Source organism: Fomitiporia mediterranea (genome assembly GCF_000271605.1).
Source record: "Fomitiporia mediterranea MF3/22 unplaced genomic scaffold FOMMEscaffold_14, whole genome shotgun sequence".
Classification (NCBI taxonomy): domain Eukaryota; kingdom Fungi; phylum Basidiomycota; class Agaricomycetes; order Hymenochaetales; family Hymenochaetaceae; genus Fomitiporia; species Fomitiporia mediterranea.
Window position 1 is genome coordinate 846981 of NW_006760399.1, and position 18661 is coordinate 865641.

General features: G+C 46.4%; 9 protein-coding genes across 9 annotated transcripts in view; 7 read left to right on the forward strand and 2 right to left on the reverse strand.

The window, feature by feature from the left end:
* Positions 1 to 5: 5 nt before the first annotated feature.
* FOMMEDRAFT_170750 (phosphatidylserine synthase 2) lies at positions 6 to 2471 on the forward strand (the record flags this gene model as incomplete). Its single annotated transcript, XM_007270763.1, has 15 exons — positions 6 to 14; positions 90 to 249; positions 301 to 308; positions 367 to 431; positions 485 to 595; positions 652 to 913; positions 962 to 1045; positions 1100 to 1165; positions 1225 to 1239; positions 1287 to 1332; positions 1382 to 1413; positions 1475 to 1666; positions 1715 to 1827; positions 1881 to 2052; positions 2108 to 2471. The coding sequence occupies 15 exons, from the start codon at positions 6 to 8 to the stop codon at positions 2180 to 2182; spliced, it is 1410 nt and encodes a 469-aa protein (XP_007270825.1). The 3' UTR covers positions 2183 to 2471.
* Positions 2472 to 2840: 369 nt separating this feature from the next.
* FOMMEDRAFT_113552 (DUF833-domain-containing protein) lies at positions 2841 to 4176 on the reverse strand (the record flags this gene model as incomplete). The annotated part of the gene is made up of 4 exons (XM_007270764.1): positions 2841 to 3345; positions 3404 to 3838; positions 3896 to 4063; positions 4133 to 4176. The coding sequence occupies 4 exons, from the start codon at positions 4174 to 4176 to the stop codon at positions 3027 to 3029; spliced, it is 966 nt and encodes a 321-aa protein (XP_007270826.1). The 3' UTR covers positions 2841 to 3026.
* Positions 4177 to 4586: 410 nt separating this feature from the next.
* On the forward strand, positions 4587 to 6481 carry FOMMEDRAFT_95266 (actin-like protein ARP6; the record flags this gene model as incomplete). The annotated part of the gene is made up of 10 exons (XM_007270662.1): positions 4587 to 4687; positions 4743 to 4860; positions 4916 to 4984; positions 5034 to 5157; positions 5217 to 5370; positions 5422 to 5577; positions 5632 to 5801; positions 5863 to 6004; positions 6059 to 6121; positions 6181 to 6481. The coding sequence occupies 10 exons, from the start codon at positions 4587 to 4589 to the stop codon at positions 6479 to 6481; spliced, it is 1398 nt and encodes a 465-aa protein (XP_007270724.1).
* A 655-nt stretch (positions 6482 to 7136) lies between these two features.
* On the reverse strand, positions 7137 to 7641 carry FOMMEDRAFT_161171 (uncharacterized protein; the record flags this gene model as incomplete). The annotated part of the gene is made up of 2 exons (XM_007270765.1): positions 7137 to 7277; positions 7333 to 7641. The coding sequence occupies 2 exons, from the start codon at positions 7639 to 7641 to the stop codon at positions 7137 to 7139; spliced, it is 450 nt and encodes a 149-aa protein (XP_007270827.1).
* A 1902-nt stretch (positions 7642 to 9543) lies between these two features.
* On the forward strand, positions 9544 to 11946 carry FOMMEDRAFT_95321 (DAO-domain-containing protein; the record flags this gene model as incomplete). The annotated part of the gene is made up of 2 exons (XM_007270669.1): positions 9544 to 9871; positions 9926 to 11946. The coding sequence occupies 2 exons, from the start codon at positions 9544 to 9546 to the stop codon at positions 11944 to 11946; spliced, it is 2349 nt and encodes a 782-aa protein (XP_007270731.1).
* A 528-nt stretch (positions 11947 to 12474) lies between these two features.
* FOMMEDRAFT_23324 (glutathione-S-transferase) lies at positions 12475 to 13633 on the forward strand. The gene is made up of 4 exons (XM_007270597.1): positions 12475 to 12627; positions 12703 to 12805; positions 12862 to 13325; positions 13390 to 13633. The coding sequence occupies exons 1-4, from the start codon at positions 12523 to 12525 to the stop codon at positions 13486 to 13488; spliced, it is 771 nt and encodes a 256-aa protein (XP_007270659.1). The 5' UTR covers positions 12475 to 12522; the 3' UTR covers positions 13489 to 13633.
* Positions 13634 to 14442: 809 nt separating this feature from the next.
* Positions 14443 to 16608, forward strand: FOMMEDRAFT_95073 (dimethylaniline monooxygenase; the record flags this gene model as incomplete). Its single annotated transcript, XM_007270651.1, has 7 exons — positions 14443 to 14968; positions 15018 to 15170; positions 15226 to 15912; positions 16029 to 16167; positions 16247 to 16382; positions 16436 to 16489; positions 16564 to 16608. The coding sequence occupies 7 exons, from the start codon at positions 14443 to 14445 to the stop codon at positions 16606 to 16608; spliced, it is 1740 nt and encodes a 579-aa protein (XP_007270713.1).
* A 156-nt stretch (positions 16609 to 16764) lies between these two features.
* FOMMEDRAFT_161175 (uncharacterized protein) lies at positions 16765 to 17005 on the forward strand (the record flags this gene model as incomplete). Its single annotated transcript, XM_007270766.1, has 2 exons — positions 16765 to 16805; positions 16864 to 17005. 2 exons carry the CDS (start codon positions 16765 to 16767, stop codon positions 17003 to 17005), a joined length of 183 nt encoding a protein of 60 aa, XP_007270828.1.
* Positions 17006 to 17771: 766 nt separating this feature from the next.
* FOMMEDRAFT_95249 (uncharacterized protein) overlaps positions 17772 to 18661 on the forward strand; it is a gene marked incomplete at both ends in the record, with an annotated part of 8980 nt that continues 8090 nt past the window's right edge. The window contains one exon of the mRNA XM_007270660.1: positions 17772 to 18554. Coding sequence (XP_007270722.1) covers positions 17772 to 18554 — 783 coding nt within the window. The remainder of the gene's footprint in view (positions 18555 to 18661) is intronic.

Consider the following 18661-nt stretch of genomic DNA (forward strand, 5'->3'; position numbering starts at 1 on the left):
GTGAAATGCCCCATGTGACGAGCACCAACTGGGCATTGGGTGGATTTTGGTAATCTTACTCCTAAACCACGAACAAACTTGAAATGCAGACTGGAACTGCGCAAGATGGCGCATTACTTGCCCGTGCAAGACGCGGTGACGAAGCTGACTTGCCTCCAACGTCTCCTGTCGACGAATCAGATTCTGGCTTTTTGTCACCTCCACCAGACCCAGAGCCGGAACCAGGCTTACATGGGGCACCTGTACGATGTATGTTCTCATAAACAGTTTATGAAGTAAACTCACGCGATGCTACTGCAGGGTACGATGTGCGTCGTTCTAATAAGGATTCCTTAGTGCTGTGCCTAATTAACAATTCTGCGTCAGGCCGACCGAAAAGAATCTTATACACATATAGAGCCGTTTTCAGAGAAGCATGATACTAGCATTGAGTGTGTATTAGTGTCTGTTTCCGAATCACAGTTTTAATTACTTTGCCGAACAGGTTTTTCTATCATCCGATTACACTGACCGCCCTCGCGGTTGGGATGAGCTTGATGGCTTACGTTGCGACCACCGATGATCTACTAGAGGAAGGAAGGGACAAACGCCGGCTGTGAGTGCCTTGCAAAGCTGGCGAATGTCTAAACATAATTAATCATACCCACGCAGAGGTGTTTATGCGGCCGTCTGTTTCTTTTTACTATTTTCTACATTGCAATTCAGGGACGGCCCGTTCATTCGTCCACATCCTGCATTCTGGCGCATTGTTCTGGGAATAAACTTGCTCTACGAGCTTGCGATGGTATTCCTACTATTCCAGGACTTAGATACCGCGCGGCAGATGCTGAAATATATTGATCCTAATCTCGGAGTCCCGTTACCGGAGAAGAGTTATGCGGAGAATTGCGAATTCACATTTAGAAACATTTGGGTATGCTGTTTCTTTCCATTGTCGATTTTCATTTATACCAGTACTTAGGACGCGGTTGATATCTTTTGCCTCGCCCATGCCTTGGGTTGGTTCGGTAAAGCTCTTATCCTAAGGGATTACTGGTTTTGCTGGGTAAGATTTCTCCACACGTTTCTGCGTTCCTTACATGCCGACGTACATTTATAGATTCTAAGTATCGCCTTTGAATTTGCCGAATATAGTCTGCAGCACCAGCTAGCAAACTTCGCAGAGGTAAATCTGGGAATTATATTCCCTTCATTTATATTGATTGACAGCTATCACGTCCGCAGTGCTGGTGGGATCATGTGAGTCATAAACAACGGGTGGTTTCCGTTATTGACAGGCCATGTAGTGGATCCTTGACGTCTTGGTATGCAATTGGCTTGGGACATACCTGGGTAAATTAACTAGCCAGCTTCCTCATGAATAATGTACTGACTCTACTAGGCATGAAAACTTGTCAATATTTCGAAGTCAAGGTAAGTAGATGCCCGTTTATTAACAATACCTGTAGCTGATTTACTTTGTCCATGAATTGAGCATTATGAATGGCGTGGACTTCGTCAGAGTCGAGGTTTACGGTCCAAAACGAAGCGTGTCATCACACAGTTTTCTCCACATGATTTCACTGCATTTCACTGGGAAGGGACTGCTTCATTTACATCTTATATTACTGTCGTCCTGTTGTTAGCAGTGTTTCTTGCCGCGGAGCTAGACCCTTTCTATCTGAAGGTATGTGACTAAGTAAGAAGCAAATTTACCTATCTAACGTCTTATTAGGGTTTACTTTGGATGGAACCAAGTCATCCGATAGTAATTGCAAGGCTTGCAGGAATTTTTGTTTGTGCACTGCCTGCCGTTAGAGAACTGTACCAATATATGGGTGATTCAAGGTGATTGATGATTCACTGCCATGACATGGCCATGTTAAGCTGAATGACCATAGGAAAGCAAAACGGCTGGGCTGCCATGCGTGGCTCCTCTGGGCTACGGTCCTAACGGAACTAGTGGTTATCAGAAAGTGGAGCAAGGATCAATTCCCTGAGCCGTTTCCCAGATATATCAAATTGGCTTGGAGTATTGGTTCTGTTCTCCTCATCCTTTATCCGTTGTCAAAGGTGTGTGCATTCGTTTTGATCGATCAACTCCTCTCAAGTTTGACTACACTTAAAGTTTGGAATACCGAATGCAAGACGTTACTTGCGCCGACGTCGCAAGGAAGCGCGAACGAAGGCAAAGGCACTGTAATCTGGTCTCAAAGCACAATAGACCCGCTCCATTATCTTCTCAAGCCTCATATGTGAAGCGCACATCACATGCGTTCGCGGCAGTTTATCCACAAGGAGAGTTCGCTAGATAATAAACGCGGGCGTCAATCAACAATTCTTCAAGGTTGCTAGACTTTCTTGCCACGATGTGAAAGGCGTACAACAGGTTGGGAAATTGTGTAATGAATTGCTCAAAAAGAAACGCGCACCCGTTCTTGGCATCTCCGCAACTGTACATCTCATTGCCAATAAGACTGGGCTCTTCTCGTTCGGATCTTTCCTCACCCTATGAAGGTTTAGCTATATCACATTGCCATTAAGTGTGCATTTTCTGACGCGTGAAATACCGTCTGAGTCCCAGAAGCAGTCTGACTACCGAAAGTACTAGAAAATCAGTTTTTCAAATTGTCCCGTCGCATACCAATATTGTGGAATCGGCCCCTCTTTCCAGCCTTATCAGGTACAATGCACCAAGCTGCTGGCGAACTCTCGGCGTTATTTACTTGGGCAGGCCGATTTATGTTGTTGCAATGCTCACAACAAGTGCCGCCACTGACGTACACATTGAATATACATAGAAATGCCATGTTTGTTCAAGCTCAAGCCGAACAAGTCTAGAGTGGGGGTTAAACTAAAGATAAGAGATGCTATTAACCTTCCCCGTCATTTCAACGTCAAGGGTGTGCATGTTTTCTTCCTTTCCGCCTCTGTTCCTGCGCCACGAGTTTTCTTCCCCTTTCTGCATCATTGCGGCTAAACCTCTTGTATCCCATGAACAACATCAGACAATACTTATCAAGACAGTCGCTTGTGAATGACTTGGACTAGTCTTTACCCTTCCCCTTGAGATCGTCTTCGACCTCTTTGAAGCCATCCAACGTGAAGCGGAACATACGGGCTTCCCGTGGATCTCCTCGGGCTGCCTTACCTTCACCATCTAACTTCCAGACGTCCCGTTCAATAAATAGGACATGGCCATCCCGGCCCACAAGCAGAATAGTTGAAAGGCGCGTGGCGCCTAAATCGTGCTCGTCATTCGAATCACTTTTCGGAGACAGGCAATTGGAGCGCAAGCAAACTGGTGGGACTTCAATAGAAGTGCGCATCTCATAAAGGTTTGTTGGTGCTGGTGATGATTGAAGCCTATGACCGAACATGGTTAGCGAGGTGAGCTTAAGTGAGACTTACGAAGGTTCCGTACGACAGGATCTCAAATAGTCGCTCTGCAAGCTCATAATCGGAAGGCTGTGAAGCCTTGGTCTGGCTTTCATTAAGAAGCTCCACTAAGATATCTTCCCCTGTCTTTACTTTTGGCCAAGTCCCCTCATTAATTCTGTCTACGCCGTTCGAGACTCCACCTATGCGTCGTTCTTCAGCAAGGAGGGGTCGGCTGGTTATTGTACCACCTCCCGCAGAGTTTGTGATCAGCAATGCCTCATATGTAAGTGTGTTAGTCTGTCCCTGTGTTGAGGGCGAAAGAAGCAGTAAGTTGAATCCTGGATAGTCTGCCGAAGGATCGTCCTTGAGCATTTGCACGAACTGCTCTACGTCGGGAGCATCCGGAAGAAGGAAGGATGACACTAAATGCCCTCTAGATTCTTTATGGTGAGCACCGACTTGTTCATTGATATTTGTTCTAATCGCCTCCGTCAGCGGACCCTTCTCCCTGAAGACACAGGAAATGCAAACCTACAATAGTGCGATACGCCCAGCACGATTTATCCCGAACCAAGTGCCACCGCACTGAAGGTCAAGACCTGACAATACAAAGGCCTCACGTATGCCTTCATGCCCAAAGGAATGGAAGTGGGCATTTTCTGTCGGACGTGAGAGATATTCATCGCGATTAGTGTACAGTATTCTATGGCAGCAGGGGATGAACAAAAAGTTCAGTCGCGCATTCTTCCGCTAGATGGGAATCGCGGCGTACAGAGAATATTCTGGGTGTTCCAGGGACCAGAGGCCAATACACATGGCTGTGTGTATTCCGGTTACCAGAAAGATGGCGGGGAAGAATGTTTAATTTGTGGAATCCCCTATCAGACAGTTGCTGCTGGCGGCTATCCAGAGATAGCAATTGTTCAGAAGTTGTATTGTGCTGAAATAGAGTTGACGGTATAACGGAGTAGATAGTGAATGCGAAGCGTCTACACTGTGCAATATGGTTTGATGCGTGCGGGGTAATTTGCAAAATGCAGCGGTCAACGAAAACGATGATCCCTCTCTTGATAGTAGATTATTGTCGACGACACTGTTCAGAGAACTGCGGGACACCAGAACATGACAGTTCAAGTCAGAGAGAGAGGGCGTGACCCTGACGCGTCAACGCGCCTTAGTTCGAGCTGAGCTGCAACTTTGACAGCGATGATGATGGGCGACTGATTATGCATCCGACACCCATCGTCGTCCTTGACAATGGCGCGTCAACTATCAAGACAAACGTCGTGGTTGCAGATGAGGTGGATATTGTATTGCCAGAACCCAGGTATGGTCGTATCTCCACGTTGGCCGTGCTCTCGCGCTGAACGCCTTTCTTTCAGAACCGTGACGAACGCGATCGTGCGGCAGACCAAGGGCGACAAAAAAATATTCTTTGGGCACGAATTTGACCGATGCAAGGACTTTGCCACTCTTCATTACCGTCTTCCCTTTGAACGTGTGCGTTGTAAAGTTACTTACAAGTTACAACGGGTCGCGTGCTCAACTATCATAGGGCTATCTGACGGACTGGGATGCCCAAAAGGCAATATGGGACGGCTTGTTCTCATCGGATTGTCTAAAGGTATATTGACAATGTTATGGAAGCATCCCACCCGTTGACGCACAATCAGATTACGACGTCCGAGGCGTCTCTTCTCATCACAGAGCCATATTTCAACTTACCAAATATTCAAGAGCAATATGACCAATTCGTGTTCGAAGAGTATGAGTTCCAGTCATATTACCGTTGTACACGTGAGTGAGGCGAATAAGGGTGAATACACTCTACTGAACGGCCGGTTGTTTCGCGGCAGCGGCGTCGCTGATACCTTACGGGTCGTTATTTCACGATGAAGCATCCGACTCCGAGGGCCCTCCGGAATGTATGTTGATCGTCGACTCCGGATATAGCTTCACACATGTTGTGCCCGTGATGAGTGGGAAGGTGATCTGGAGAGGCGTTCGAAGGTGAGTTAATCTGGTGCGAAGTTTCCTTGCGCGGCACTCATTCTTTGTCAGATTGGACATCGGAGGAAAGCTTCTGACAAACCACCTTAAGGAGCTGCTTTCACTCCGGCAGTACGATCTGATGGGCGAAACGTACATCACGAATGACATAAAGGAAAAGTGTTGCTACGTCTCGACAAATTACAAGGAAGATATGGAGTCGAGTCGGTGAGCGCCATTGCTGATGGTTGTTATCCTGCACATAATTGATATGCCAAACAGGTTTCATTCATCCAAGATCGTACAGGAATACATCTTGCCGAAGTACTCGGAGGGACGAGCGGGAAGGGTAAAATTACAGGGCGAGCAGATTCCGGCGGATGAAGATGTCGTACGAATGAATACTGAACGGTTTTCTGTGCCCGAGGTGCTGTTCAGACCCACTGATATTGGTTTGTGCTTCTTTGAATCTGAGGTGCTCAGAAGGAGATCTTAACATCAATCTTCTTATAGGACTTGATCAGGCGGGACTTTCCAGTACAATCGCGGACTCGATCTCGTCCTTACCTGGGGACGTGCAGGGGTTGTTCTGGGCTAATATTGGTGTGGTCGGGGGTAACGCCGTGTTCGCGGGCTTCCGACAAAGGCTGTATGTGTTCTTGATCTAAGCTCAATCTGAAGTTTTTCTTAGATGCTAAGGGCCACCTAGAATATCTGAATTGCGAAGCCTTGCACCTGTTGAGTACGAAGTCCGCGTATTTGAATCATCCAAGTAAGTCAATTGGTTGGTTTTACTTTTCGGGCCGTTTATAAAACTTTCATGTTGAACAGCCCAATCACAGCGGCGTACTTCGGAGGCGCTGAGTATGCCCGCCAACCAGGATTCGCCAACGTGAGTGTCACGCGTACAGAATACCAGGAAGCTGGGAGCAACGCGTGCATTAGGAAGTTCAGAAATGGAACATGGCAAGCAAAGGAAGTTGGAGATGAAGTCCCTCAAGGAGCAGGGAAGGAGGCGGGACGAAGTAGGGTACGTTCACGGGTAGGGAAGCCGCAGTTGCAGGAGGCCGATATCGGTATTGAGAAGCAGCCGTTGAGGAGCTCAAGGAGCCGGATGGCGACCAAGGGATGATTGGAAGACGTCGAGCTTATTCACCATGTTATTATCGTGGAACGAGACGCAAGGCCTTTAACTGCCTAGATTCTCCTCGAGGGTGTCTTCGATTTCCCGTCGTTCTTCTGTCTTATCGTCTCATGCTCAATCTCTCCATGCGAATTAACTAGACCTTCACCGTGCACGACCTTTTGTCAGACGATACCACTCCGCCGAATTGTGCACGAGAAGATACTTAATGAATATAATGATCATCTACTTTCAATATTGGGTCCTCGGCTCAACGGCTTCTCTGACGATGCTTCGGTGAGGCATTAACGCTTCTACAATTGTACAACTTGAATGGCGCGATAACTAACAATATCTCATAATGCCTTTAAGTACAAGCAGTCTCAACAAGCGGCAAGTACATTGCCGTCGCATTAGAAAGACAGATAACATGTGAAACGGACAAGCGGCCGTTACTAAAGTAATCTTTATGACAACAGGTTCCCTCGGCTTAATAATGAGTGTTCATAACTGTCACTATGAGAGATACAGACATGCTAAAAACAGGCAGTCTTAAACAACCTTCCCTCCCTAAACAGATATCATTCATTGACGAAGGCACACAAGAGGTACGAGGCTGAAGAGAAGACCACGAGCATCACAAGCAATATAGAGTGACAGGGAATCACTGATTGCAATATGACGCATTGGTCTTGGAGGTCTCGAGATGGAAAGCTGAATACTGCGAGCGACCTTGGCAGCAACTAAGGCGGCGAGGCACAAAGCGTGTCATCAGATACGTTGGTCGAGGAACGAGTTCCGAGGTCTGCGCGGCTAACGTTAAGAGAGGGAAGAGGACGAACTAAGTCGTCCGAACGGACATGCACAGGCGCCGGTCTAGTTAGCATAACTCTGAACAGTGACAGTGAGGAGCTCGAGTGAAGTCGCCTTAGTAATCTTGGACGTCGCAGTATTGTATCTGCAGGATCTTCACGACCGAAATCAGAGGCAGACCGTTCGAGACAACGATGCAAGGGGAGCATTTCGATATTATCCTTTGACCCTGCCAACTTGAATAAGTCTTCTTTCTTGGAGTCGTCTGCGTTGTCGGGGACCAGTGTGGATTCGCTTTGCGCGGGAGAATGAACTTCTGGCTGATTATTTTGATTTCGTCTCTTCCTATACGACATGATTCGTTGTGCGAAAAGGACGATCCGTTCGAGACAGTAAAGGAGGAAGAAAACCGTGAATATGATTATGGCTAGAATTTTCAAAAATTGATTAGACTTAAATTTGATATATCTAAGTAAATAAGTGAGCGTACCTATAGCGATCAAGTCTATCTTGCATATTGCAATTTTGTCTGATACAGGAGAGCAGGCTTTGTTAACTGTCATGTTTACAAGCTGTACACAGCTGCTTCATCCAGGAAACAAAGAGAGTTCTAGGGCTGTGATAATAGATGGAAAGGATATATGAGCTCCTAGGACTTTCGGGGAGGAAGGAGGAGACGATATGAAGATGCGACATCCAGCCTGAAAGAGACTTGTGGTAGCCTGAGTCTCTAAGCATTACTGTCTAAGACATAACCTGACAGTGAGTCTGAACCTAAGATGGATAGACTTCTTGACTGTTTAAATGACATTAGGGACATAAAAGTAAGAATAAATTTCAGAGCATATAAAATACCGTTAGTATTTGCCAAGTTTTAGCTTAGTACGATTGTAGCATTGGGAAGATCGTCCTTTGCTAAGCCATGGTTTGTAATTTGGGTCGTCGAAAAGTAGTGCATGAGAAAATTTATACTAGTTTTTGGGGAAGATCGACTATTTTGATTGAGAAGAGTAGTACATGAAGCTTGCCACGTAACTAGAAGGCCTCTGAATCGTGGTTTCGCAAACGTTTGAGGAGGGTTTTTGGTGAGTCGATCTTATCGGATCGACAGGATCTGCACGTTCGTCGGATTGATCCGCTCGGCCCAGAGCGTCTCTATATCCGGTACCGACTCCATTCATCATCATCGTTCAGATGCATGTGATTCATGGCGAAATTCACTGAAAAAAATCCTATAAAATCAAGTTATTTTTTATATTTCCCTTTTATTTAGGTAAAAAGGCTTCTTGAGATTATACAGATAAGATATTTCTTCACGCGCCGATAGCTTGACTCGGAGAATTACCGTCATGGACCGGTCCTTGTAACACTACATTTTAATTCTGAATTTACTTCATTTTCACACCTTTTAACCTCAAACAAAAAATACTATATGAAAATAAATACTGTTTAACATTACTCTACAAATTTCTGTGACAAATAAATGAGAAATAAATTAGATATAAAGGATAGATGTTTTGTGCCCAAAAGAGCACGTCACTATTCCTTGTAACACCCATTTTCCCACGATGTACACACAAGTAATCTACCTTGTCTGCATTATTTTTAAAGTCATTAAGGCAATATAATATTTGTATTGGACTTCTATATTAGTATACTCAGATATTTAAGTCAATATTTTAACTGTGTGGCCCTTGGTAATGAGTGTATCTCTTGACTGAATATTGCTCAGTACAGTCATGTGACTAAAATAAACTGTGGTTTGTACTTTTTAATTTTTATAAATTGCAAATCTTAATGAAATTGTCTAAAAATTTGTATGTATGCTTATTTTAACATAACAGATAGTCTTGTATTTTTTAGTTGAAGTTGTGTTGTAGGAGGAGCCATGACTATCACTGGAAAATCTGAGCATTTTCTTGATTATCTAGTTTTTACCCTTATTTTCAACATAGCTCAACAAATTCTAATCTGTTTGCCACAATTTTTTTACATACACTAGGAAGATATAATAGAAATTCATTTATATATTTTTTGAGGTAAAATTGTTGTGAGTAGTGGCACTATGTATAGGGTGTTACAAGGAATGGTGGTGTTACAAGGACCGGTCCATGACGGTACTCACTGCTCGGAGGAACTGGTAAGCGGGCCGGCGGGCCGTTTCCTACAAGAGAGAGAAATTACATATACAATACCCCGATTGCAGATTACGCCGACATTGTCCACCACCACCATCATCATCGTCTTTGGCATCCTGCATGCCCATCTTTAGGGCGCTGCTCTCTCGCCGTGCTTTTGCCTACGCGTCGGTAGCAGCGGCGACATCCGCTGCAGGCGGGTACTACTACCTCAACTCGGGTCCGTCATACCCACCCTCCACCGTTCGAAATCGCAGACCACCTCCACCATGGATACCTCCGTCACGGAAGGATATGCTAGATGCACTGCGCGCATCAAGTGCTGGCGGTGAACATGAGTTTGACTTGCTTATTGTTGGAGGAGGAGCAACTGGGGCTGGTGTGGCGGTCGATGCGGCAACTCGTGGTCTGAAGGTCGCACTTGTTGAACGCGACGACTTTAGTTCCGGTATATCACAACATTATGATTTATGAGAGGTATATATAACTAAATTCTCTGCAGGAACTTCGTCAAAGTCGACGAAGCTTGTTCACGGTGGCGTACGCTATCTCCAGAAGGCCGTTATGGAACTCGACTATGAACAATACAGGCTTGTGAAGGAGGCTTTGCACGAACGGCGTATATTTCTTGAGACGGCCCCGTATCTCTCACATATGCTGCCCATCATGCTACCCGTGTATAAGTATTGGCAGGTGCCTTACTATTGGGCCGGATGCAAATTGTACGATATACTCGCAGGAAAGGAGAATATGGAGTCCTCATACATCATGAGCAAGGGAAAGGCACTTGAAGCTTTTCCGATGCTCAAACAAGAAGGTCTCGTTGGTGCTATTGTATATTATGATGGCCAGCATAACGATTCACGTATGAACATGGCTCTCATTATGACTGCTGTCCGTCATGGTGCTATTGTTGCGAATCACGTCGAGGTCTCCCAGCTCGAGAAGGATCAGAATACGGGAAAGCTCAAGGGTGCTGTTGTAAAGGATGTACTGACAGGAAAGTCCTGGCCTGTTCGTGCCCGTGGTATCATCAATGCAACCGGCCCGTTCGCTGATTCGCTCCTCGCACTGGACAACCCTGAACATCAACCAATAGTCGCACCGGCTGCTGGAGTGCATATCACGCTTCCTAATTACTACGCGCCACGAAATATGGGTTTGCTCGACCCAGCGACTTCCGACGGACGTGTGATTTTCTTTTTACCTTGGCAAGGTTCTACTATAGCGGGGACAACTGACAGTCCTTGCGCAATCGAGCCTGAACCACGCCCACGCGAGGAAGATGTCGATTGGGTCCTCGATGAAGTAAGGCATTACCTCTCCCCAGACATCAAAGTACGTCGCGGAGACGTACTTTCAGCATGGTCAGGAATTCGCCCGTTAGTGCGTAACCCGAATGCGGCGAGGACGGAAGGCCTCGTACGGAATCATATTGTTCACGTCTCACCCTCTGGACTCCTTACTATTGCTGGTGGAAAATGGACTACCTATCGCAAGATGGCGGAGGAGACCGTCGACAGGGCTGTGGAAACATTTTCTCTTCAGGATCGCGCCAAGTCTGGTTGCGTGACAGAGAAGGTTCATTTAGATGGTTCGGATGGTTGGACGCGCAACCAGTTTATTGGACTCGTCCAGCGATATGGCGTTGATGCAGATGTTGCGCGGCATTTATCGGAGAATTACGGTGACCGCGCTTGGTCAGTCTGTGCCCTCGCAGCAGCCGAAGACGAACAAAGTCAAACCGACACTACAGCTTCGTGGCCAATTTCCGGAGTACGTCTCGTTCAGAACGCAGATGGCGGTGCACAGTATCCGTTCATCGAAGCGGAGGTGCGGTACGCTGTCCGACACGAATACGCACAAACTGCTGTCGACGTCCTAGCTCGTCGTACGCGACTAGCGTTCCTCGATGCGCACGCTGCATTGCATGCGCTGCCTCGCGTTGTCGAGATACTATCCGAGGAGCTTGGGTGGGATGCAAGGCGACGAAGAAAGGAACTAGAACGTGGAGTTGGTTTCCTGAGGAGTATGGGCCTTGCATATCTCCCGTCGGATGCGGAAGTAGCCAAATCGTTAGACACGGCTCCGCACTCTTTCTTCGAGACACTTCGCTCGGCGCTCAGCTTTAGTCCAAGAGCCACTGCTACCATCACTCCCGCTACAGCACCGGAATATACACGCTCGCATGTCTCTTCCACTGAACTCTCAGACCTTCGCTCAGCTTTCAACTCACACGCTGATTCCAACACCACTCGTCTCCCCGCTTCTTCTCTAAAGCCCCTACTCCTCTCGCTTGGTGAGGATTACGCGAAGGTACGAGATGACGACGTACGATACGTCCTTGCTGAAGCTGGATTGGATGCAAGGACAGATTACGACTTTCATGAGTTCGTGGAGATTTGTACGGGATTGAGGGAGATTCTTTTCCGGCCTAGCCTTGTGAAGAAGCAGGTGACGGGTGGGAAGAAGAGGAGAGATAGGATGGTTATACCTGTTGAGAAGAGTGGTGGTGGTGTGTAGAGCATGTGCTTTATATCTCGTTAGAGGTTTCTGGTGGTTGTGTCTTATCATGCCCGTTTTTATGACCCCGCGATGTTGTTGTTCTCGTATCAATTCCTCGATTGGACTTGTTGGATTTTTTTCTTTTTACCTTCTGGTATATCGTACATGCATTCACACTTATTACACTTATTCGTTCTCCCTGATAAACAGATAACAGATTGTACTTTTACGATTCGGTATCCCTCTCTTTTTGCTTTTCCTTCTTAATTGTAGAGTACACGGAGTGAAATAGAGGATCCAGACACAATTACATTAGCAACTAAGTGTACTACGCCTTTCATTCCCCATATTTATTCTGCCATGGATTATGCTTCCGAAATGCGTCTCTTTTTTTCGGGACCTTTCTCTAGGTATTTTAGTTATCAATGCAAACCTACAATAACTCCCGGTGGGTCATTTAAGCACATCATTAGTAAGTTTCTAACTTTAATTAGCGCCATATAAAGAGCAAGCATTCGCATGGATTTCGTCATTCTTGCTTGAGGCTCTCACTCGTGCAGTGCCTTCAGAAAGTATTATAGAGAGAGAGACAACATGTCTATTCCAGATCAGCATATCCATCCAAGTGCGACTGGTGAGGCTGCGAAAGTAGTAGCGGCGCACCAGGCTCCTGAAGAGGTTGTGTTCTACAGTGGATGGGTGAGCCATTCAATATGTCTTCCGCTTTATATGTTTCAGTTAGTAATGAAACGAACGAACGCTCTGAAAATATAGTTCTGTCCTTACGTGCAACGAACGTGGATCGCTCTTGAGGAGAAAGGCATTCCATACCAATATAAGGAGGTCAATCCGTACAAGAAAGAAAAGCACTTCCTAGGTAAGTGATCTAATATTTAGATGAGAATCCGTGTCCTGAACAAGAGGATTTTTTAGACATTAACCCGAAGGGTCTTGTCCCAGCTCTTGAATATCGAGGGAAGGCACTCTACGAATCACTCATCCTATGCGAGTTCCTCGAAGACCTCTATCCAAACAACCCACCCTACCTTCTCCCACACGACCCATACGATCGGGCGTTCGTTCGCATCTGGGTGGACCATATTAGTAAGCGTGTAATCCCGGCGTTCATGCGTCTCTTGCAGTCCCAGGAGCGTGAGAAGCAGGACGAGGCGAGAAAGGATTTGTATGAAGGTTTGAGACAGCTTTCTGAGAAATGCAAAGGGCCGTATTTCCTTGGTGCGGAGTTGAGCTTGGTGGATGTGGCAATTGCACCGTGGGTTGTGAGGGAGTATGTTATCACTGAAAATCGTGGATACAAGAGGAGTGAAGTTTCGGATGCGTGGAACGAGTGGGCAGGTTTGTTGGAGAAGAGGGAGAGTGTAGTAAGGACGACCAGTGTGCGTTCTGTGCAATTTGTTTTCCGTGAAGGGATATTATAGCTGACTGATCTTCGGTATAAAGGAACGAGCGTATTATGCGGAGATTTATGGACGGTACCTTCGGGACGAAGCGCAAAGTGAGGCAGCAAAAGCTACCAGGGCAGGAAGAATCATTCCTTAAGCTGGCTGGAGGGATGACAAATAATACTGTTGCATTTGAGTGAGCATTTCAGGTAGTAATCAAACAACTGTCATAGTATTTGCACTGTGAAAAGGCAGAAGTATAGTGTCGAACAATGAAAGAAAAAGATTAAAGAACTCGTCGACATTTAACGTATTCCACATTAGGATAATAAGTTTATGTAATAAAGTGCCTGATTTAATCACACGCCTCTTACCCAGCATCTCACATAAGCAGGTCCATATTTGGAACCGAGAAAATGCAGCGCTTGCATCAGACTGGATGACTTCCCGTAAGAATTCTGCTAGAAAAAAGGCATCCTATTTTCATAAACTCTGTATATAAGCGAGATAGGATAGATTTAGACAAAATTTGCTTCCCATAACACCAAGATTCATAGATGCTATAGCTAAGGGCAAATGTTCTGAGAGAACATGTTGATCATCAATTATACTAAATACAGATGTAACTCCGATGACAAAGTGACAGGCAATCAGGGATACTGTCATAAGCGTCGGCTATATTACCATATTTATTATTATGAACGTATTTCTCAAGTTTTGAGGTTTGTACAGGGGGGGTACCCCCCCCTGTACAGATTTTAAGTTTATTCATGGGGTGTTGTTGACCGAAATTATGGTACACTAGTCGGTTCCCTTCGGACCGATGATTTAGACACGGTTTTTAGTATTTTTCTCGTCAGAAAGCCTTACGGGAAGTCATCCACTCAGAGTTTAGCACTACCGCCAGCGCTTGGCATGCCATAACAACCCAATATCACTGTAAGTTAGCACCTTGGCTCTGTCCAGCTGTCATTTTCAGAACAGCCATGCGTGCGTGTTTAAGACAACACTAGTTTGTTTCGGTATATAAAGGATCTGAAATGTATTGGTGACTTGACTGGCAACGCTCTTTTATCCTCGAACGAGGGGGATTTTAATATCTTGCTGCGACATGGCGACGGCGGAGTTGGACCTTGCCTCGTCCTGGATCAAGGCCTTTGGCGAAGTTGTCAGTCAAGGAAGTATAGAAGCTCTACTCGACTGCCTTGATCCATCTTGCTGGCTTCGTGATCTGCTAGTCTTTAACCCGAGCCTCGAGGCACGTCAAGGACACGACGCCATTCGTACCCACTTGCAGTCTGCGCTGGGCAAGGCACAAATCTCGAATGTTGTCCTCGATACCAACCCTTATGGAAGGCCTCACATTTCTCAAGTCTCTCCACGATTACCCCCTATTATAGAGACAGCGTTCGATTTCGAGACTCCAAAGGCCCTCGGTAAGGGATTTGTCCGATTGCACTATCCGAGAGATGGCGAGGCTCCGAAGGCCTTCGCCGTTATGATGACGCTAAGGGACTGGAAAGGTCATGAAGAACCACAGAACGAGTCTGGCGTGTATGGTGGTCATACTCTATCCTGGGGAGAGGTTAACGTTCAACGACGCGAGACAATTGAAAACGATCCTCAGGTGGTTATAGGTATGCCATGTTACGACTCCTTGTATCTCCGTCTAAGCGTGTACTTTAGTTGGTGCTGCTCAATCGGGTCTTCACGTCGCTGCCCGCTTTCGTCAGATGGGCATCCGCGCCCTTGTTATTGAACAGACAGCCCGCGTCGGAGACGTCTGGCGTAATCGATATCCAACGCTTGCGCTGCATACCCCACGTTCCCACCACTGCCGTGCGTTTGTTCTCATCTGCCTCGTTCTGAGAGTTCATAACAATAGAGGTATCAGTGTTATATCAGCCATTTCCGTCGAACTGGCCCACGTTTACACCGCGAGACAAATTAGCAAATTGGCTCGAGCAGTATGCTGACAATCAAGATCTCGTCGTTTGGACTTCCACAACTCTCGTACCGACCCCGAAGTACGATTCCACCACTAAACGTTGGGACCTGACCGTCGACCGCAATGGCAAGCCTATCACGCTTCATCCACAGCATCTCGTCATGGCCATAAGCGTTTACGGAGATCCTGTAATTCCATCACTTCCGGGGACCTCATTATTTACTGGTACAATCATTCTCGCCAGCACATATTCTGGCGGTGAACCATTCAAGGGAAAACGTATAGTCGTGGTAGGGGCAGGAAATACGTCGGCAGATATATGCCAGGATCTTGTCTTCCGTGGTGCACAGGATGTCACAATGGTCCAACGCTCAGAAACGTGTGTTGTCTCTGACAAGTACCTCTACAAAATGTTAAGTATGGTCTTCCCCGAGGATCGTCCTGTGTATTACTCAGATCTCGCATTTGCTGGATTTCCACTTGGTGCGCTCCGCGAATTGGGGAGGATGCTTCAACCGCTTGCAGAGGAATTTGATAAGGAGATGCATGAGGGTTTGACGAAGGCTGGTTTTAAACTGACGGCTGGACCTGACGGTGCAGGACAATTAACTATGCCATTCGATCGGCAAGGAGGTGAGCTCCCAATTAACAGCCGAAGCTTTCTAACTACTTATCGAAGCTTCAAGGATCTAGTAAGTTACCCGCAAAGTGGTCTTAGAGTTCATATTCTAACACAAGTTTCTCGGAAGTTGTTGATGTAGGGTGTGCGGAACTTATCAGCACCGGCAAGGTGAAAGTCAAGCAAGGTGTCGAAATACATCATCTAGCAGAGAAGACCGTCGTGTTCACAGACGGTTCCGAGCTGGATGCGGATGCAATCATCCTTGCGTTCGTAATTCCTTTCCTAATGTGCATGCTTCCTACATTTAAATCTGACGTTTTCTATTGAATGACATTCTGTATAAAGAACTGGATGGCATCCTCTCCGCGAAAAGCTCATCCGCTTATTCGGACGCGAAGTTATCGACAAGACAAGCAAGTTACTCGGTAGTGACGAACATGGAGAGATACGAGCAGGATATAAACCATCTGGTCAACCAGGGGTGAGCAATGTAACTCTGAAAGCTATCGTTGCATCACTAAGACTATCTTCTAGCTCTGGTTCGCAGCCAGTGACTTTTCACACTCACGATTCCTCTCGAAATTGCTGGTAAGTCGGCTACTCTCGGGTTTTCAGGCATAACTAATGCAGTTGCACGATATTATTCCATCTTCGTTGAACAGGCGTTGCAGATTAAAGGAATCGAACTCGGGTATTTGGAACATTGACCGAAATTTAACTTGTGCAAACGTAATTCATCAATGAACTGAAGAACTGGTAATGTATCTTACAATGATTGTCTGATGGAATGATGCAAGGAGCCGTGCATAACTAAGGCGAGGTTTCAATACCATTTTTGCCAACCGTGTGCACCTCAATCGGACATGCTCTTGGTTGATGCAGTTACCGATACTGCGTACAGAGCGTGCATGCCTGACGCGTTGGCGCATTCATCGACTTTCATATTTTCCGACGTCGCACAGGGTCTCAGGACGTGAGGCACAACTGGCTCTCGCGCCACTCCTCTTATGCGAAGAACCACTCTCGCTTCCTCCATTCATATCGCACAGCTTGCCGTCGGAACCGGCCTCCTTTACACATCACGTACACGTCTCAACAGTCTGATTAAATCTGAACAATCGTCTGGATGCACTCTTGCAACAGATCTCCTCACAGTTCATTTCGAAGAAAGCATTCAATTACTGGACGTGTTAATAAGCAAAAGTTTTCTAGCTCTGCGGCTCGACTCGAGTCCACCAAGCAATGGGCTAACCTTGCTCAAACCCATACTCAATCGAATGCACAGCTGAGTCTTCCGAATGCCATCGAAATGATTATGTAAGCGATATAAGATTCACACCTCGCATGTCTACAATTATGCCCTTTGCGGAAGCAAGAGTTAATTTCGGGAGACATTTCGACATGCTGTGTCCAGAAGACTTACTCAACAAGATTATATTTCTTGCATCTTGTCTCGATTTATCCTTAGTGTCAAACCTTCATCACAGCTTCAACGTGTTCCCTGCCTTGCCCAATGCAGTGTGTGCGCGCCTACTCTTTACCCTCAACCCTAACGTTCTGCTCAAGGGTGAGAGCCAAGTGAAAGCTTCTAGGGCTGATACATTACGCTGCGTCAACCAGCTTGGTGAGGTGTTAGCTGTTGCCCGTCTCCTGAAGGTTAGTCTCTTCATTTACACACTTTCGCATGAACAAATGACAGAAAATATTTTTAGACACATTACGAGTCCTTCGCGTGAAAGACAACATTCAAAGACGGGCTTCAGGTAATGTATCCCGTAGGCCCCTTTCTTCGCTTCAAAGTTCTCACTGAATAAGCAGGACGAGCAAGAAGCGGAATTATCGACAAGCGTTCCTGGAATTCTGTGCGCACATGGAGTACTCCGTGAACCTCGAATTGATCTGCCGTGTTCTCCACAAAGTAGCACGTAGACACTGGAATCACTTCGAGCAATCAGGAGAGCGGAAAGAACTTGATGCGTCTATTTTCCATGATCGTATTGCGCTCGGACTTCGCCCCAAAGGACATCCGGATCGCTTCGAGATAGTGGAAAATCTCGGAACCTCTTTATCTACACGATACGTGGGATGGGGTGAACTAAAGGATCTAGAGGGGGCAATCGAGTTGCACCGTGCCGCACTGGACCTTTGTCCTGAAGGGCATCCATATCGTTCCGAGGCAATGGAGGATCTTGGATCTTCCCTTTCCAAACGATTTGAGTATGTTGGTAAAATAGAAGATCTGGAGGAAGCAGTTATGTTGCACCGTGCTGCCCTTCGACTTCGTCCCAGAGGACATCCAGAACGTTCCCGGACTGTGAATAATCTCGGATCTTCTCTTTTCATACGATTTAGGCGATGGGGAAAGCTAGAGGATCTAGAGGAAGCAATCACGCTGTACCGTGAAGCATTATATCTTCATCCCAAAGGCCATCCTTATCATACCGCATCTCTGAATAACATTGCGAGCTCCCTCGCAACTCGATTTGAACATTGTAAACAGACGGAAGACCTCGACGAAGCTGTCAAGCTTCATTATGAAGCCCTAGTGCTTTGCCCCGAAGGCCATCCTGATCGTTCCATGTCGCTGAGTAACCTTGCTGTTACTCTAAATACTCGATTTGACCAACACGGACGACTAGAGGATCTCAACAAAGTTATTAAGCTCCACCATGCTGCCTTAGAACTTTGCCACAAAGGCCATCCCAAGCATTCTACGTCCCTGGATAACCTCGCGGGTTCCCTTATTTTGACAAGCGTAGC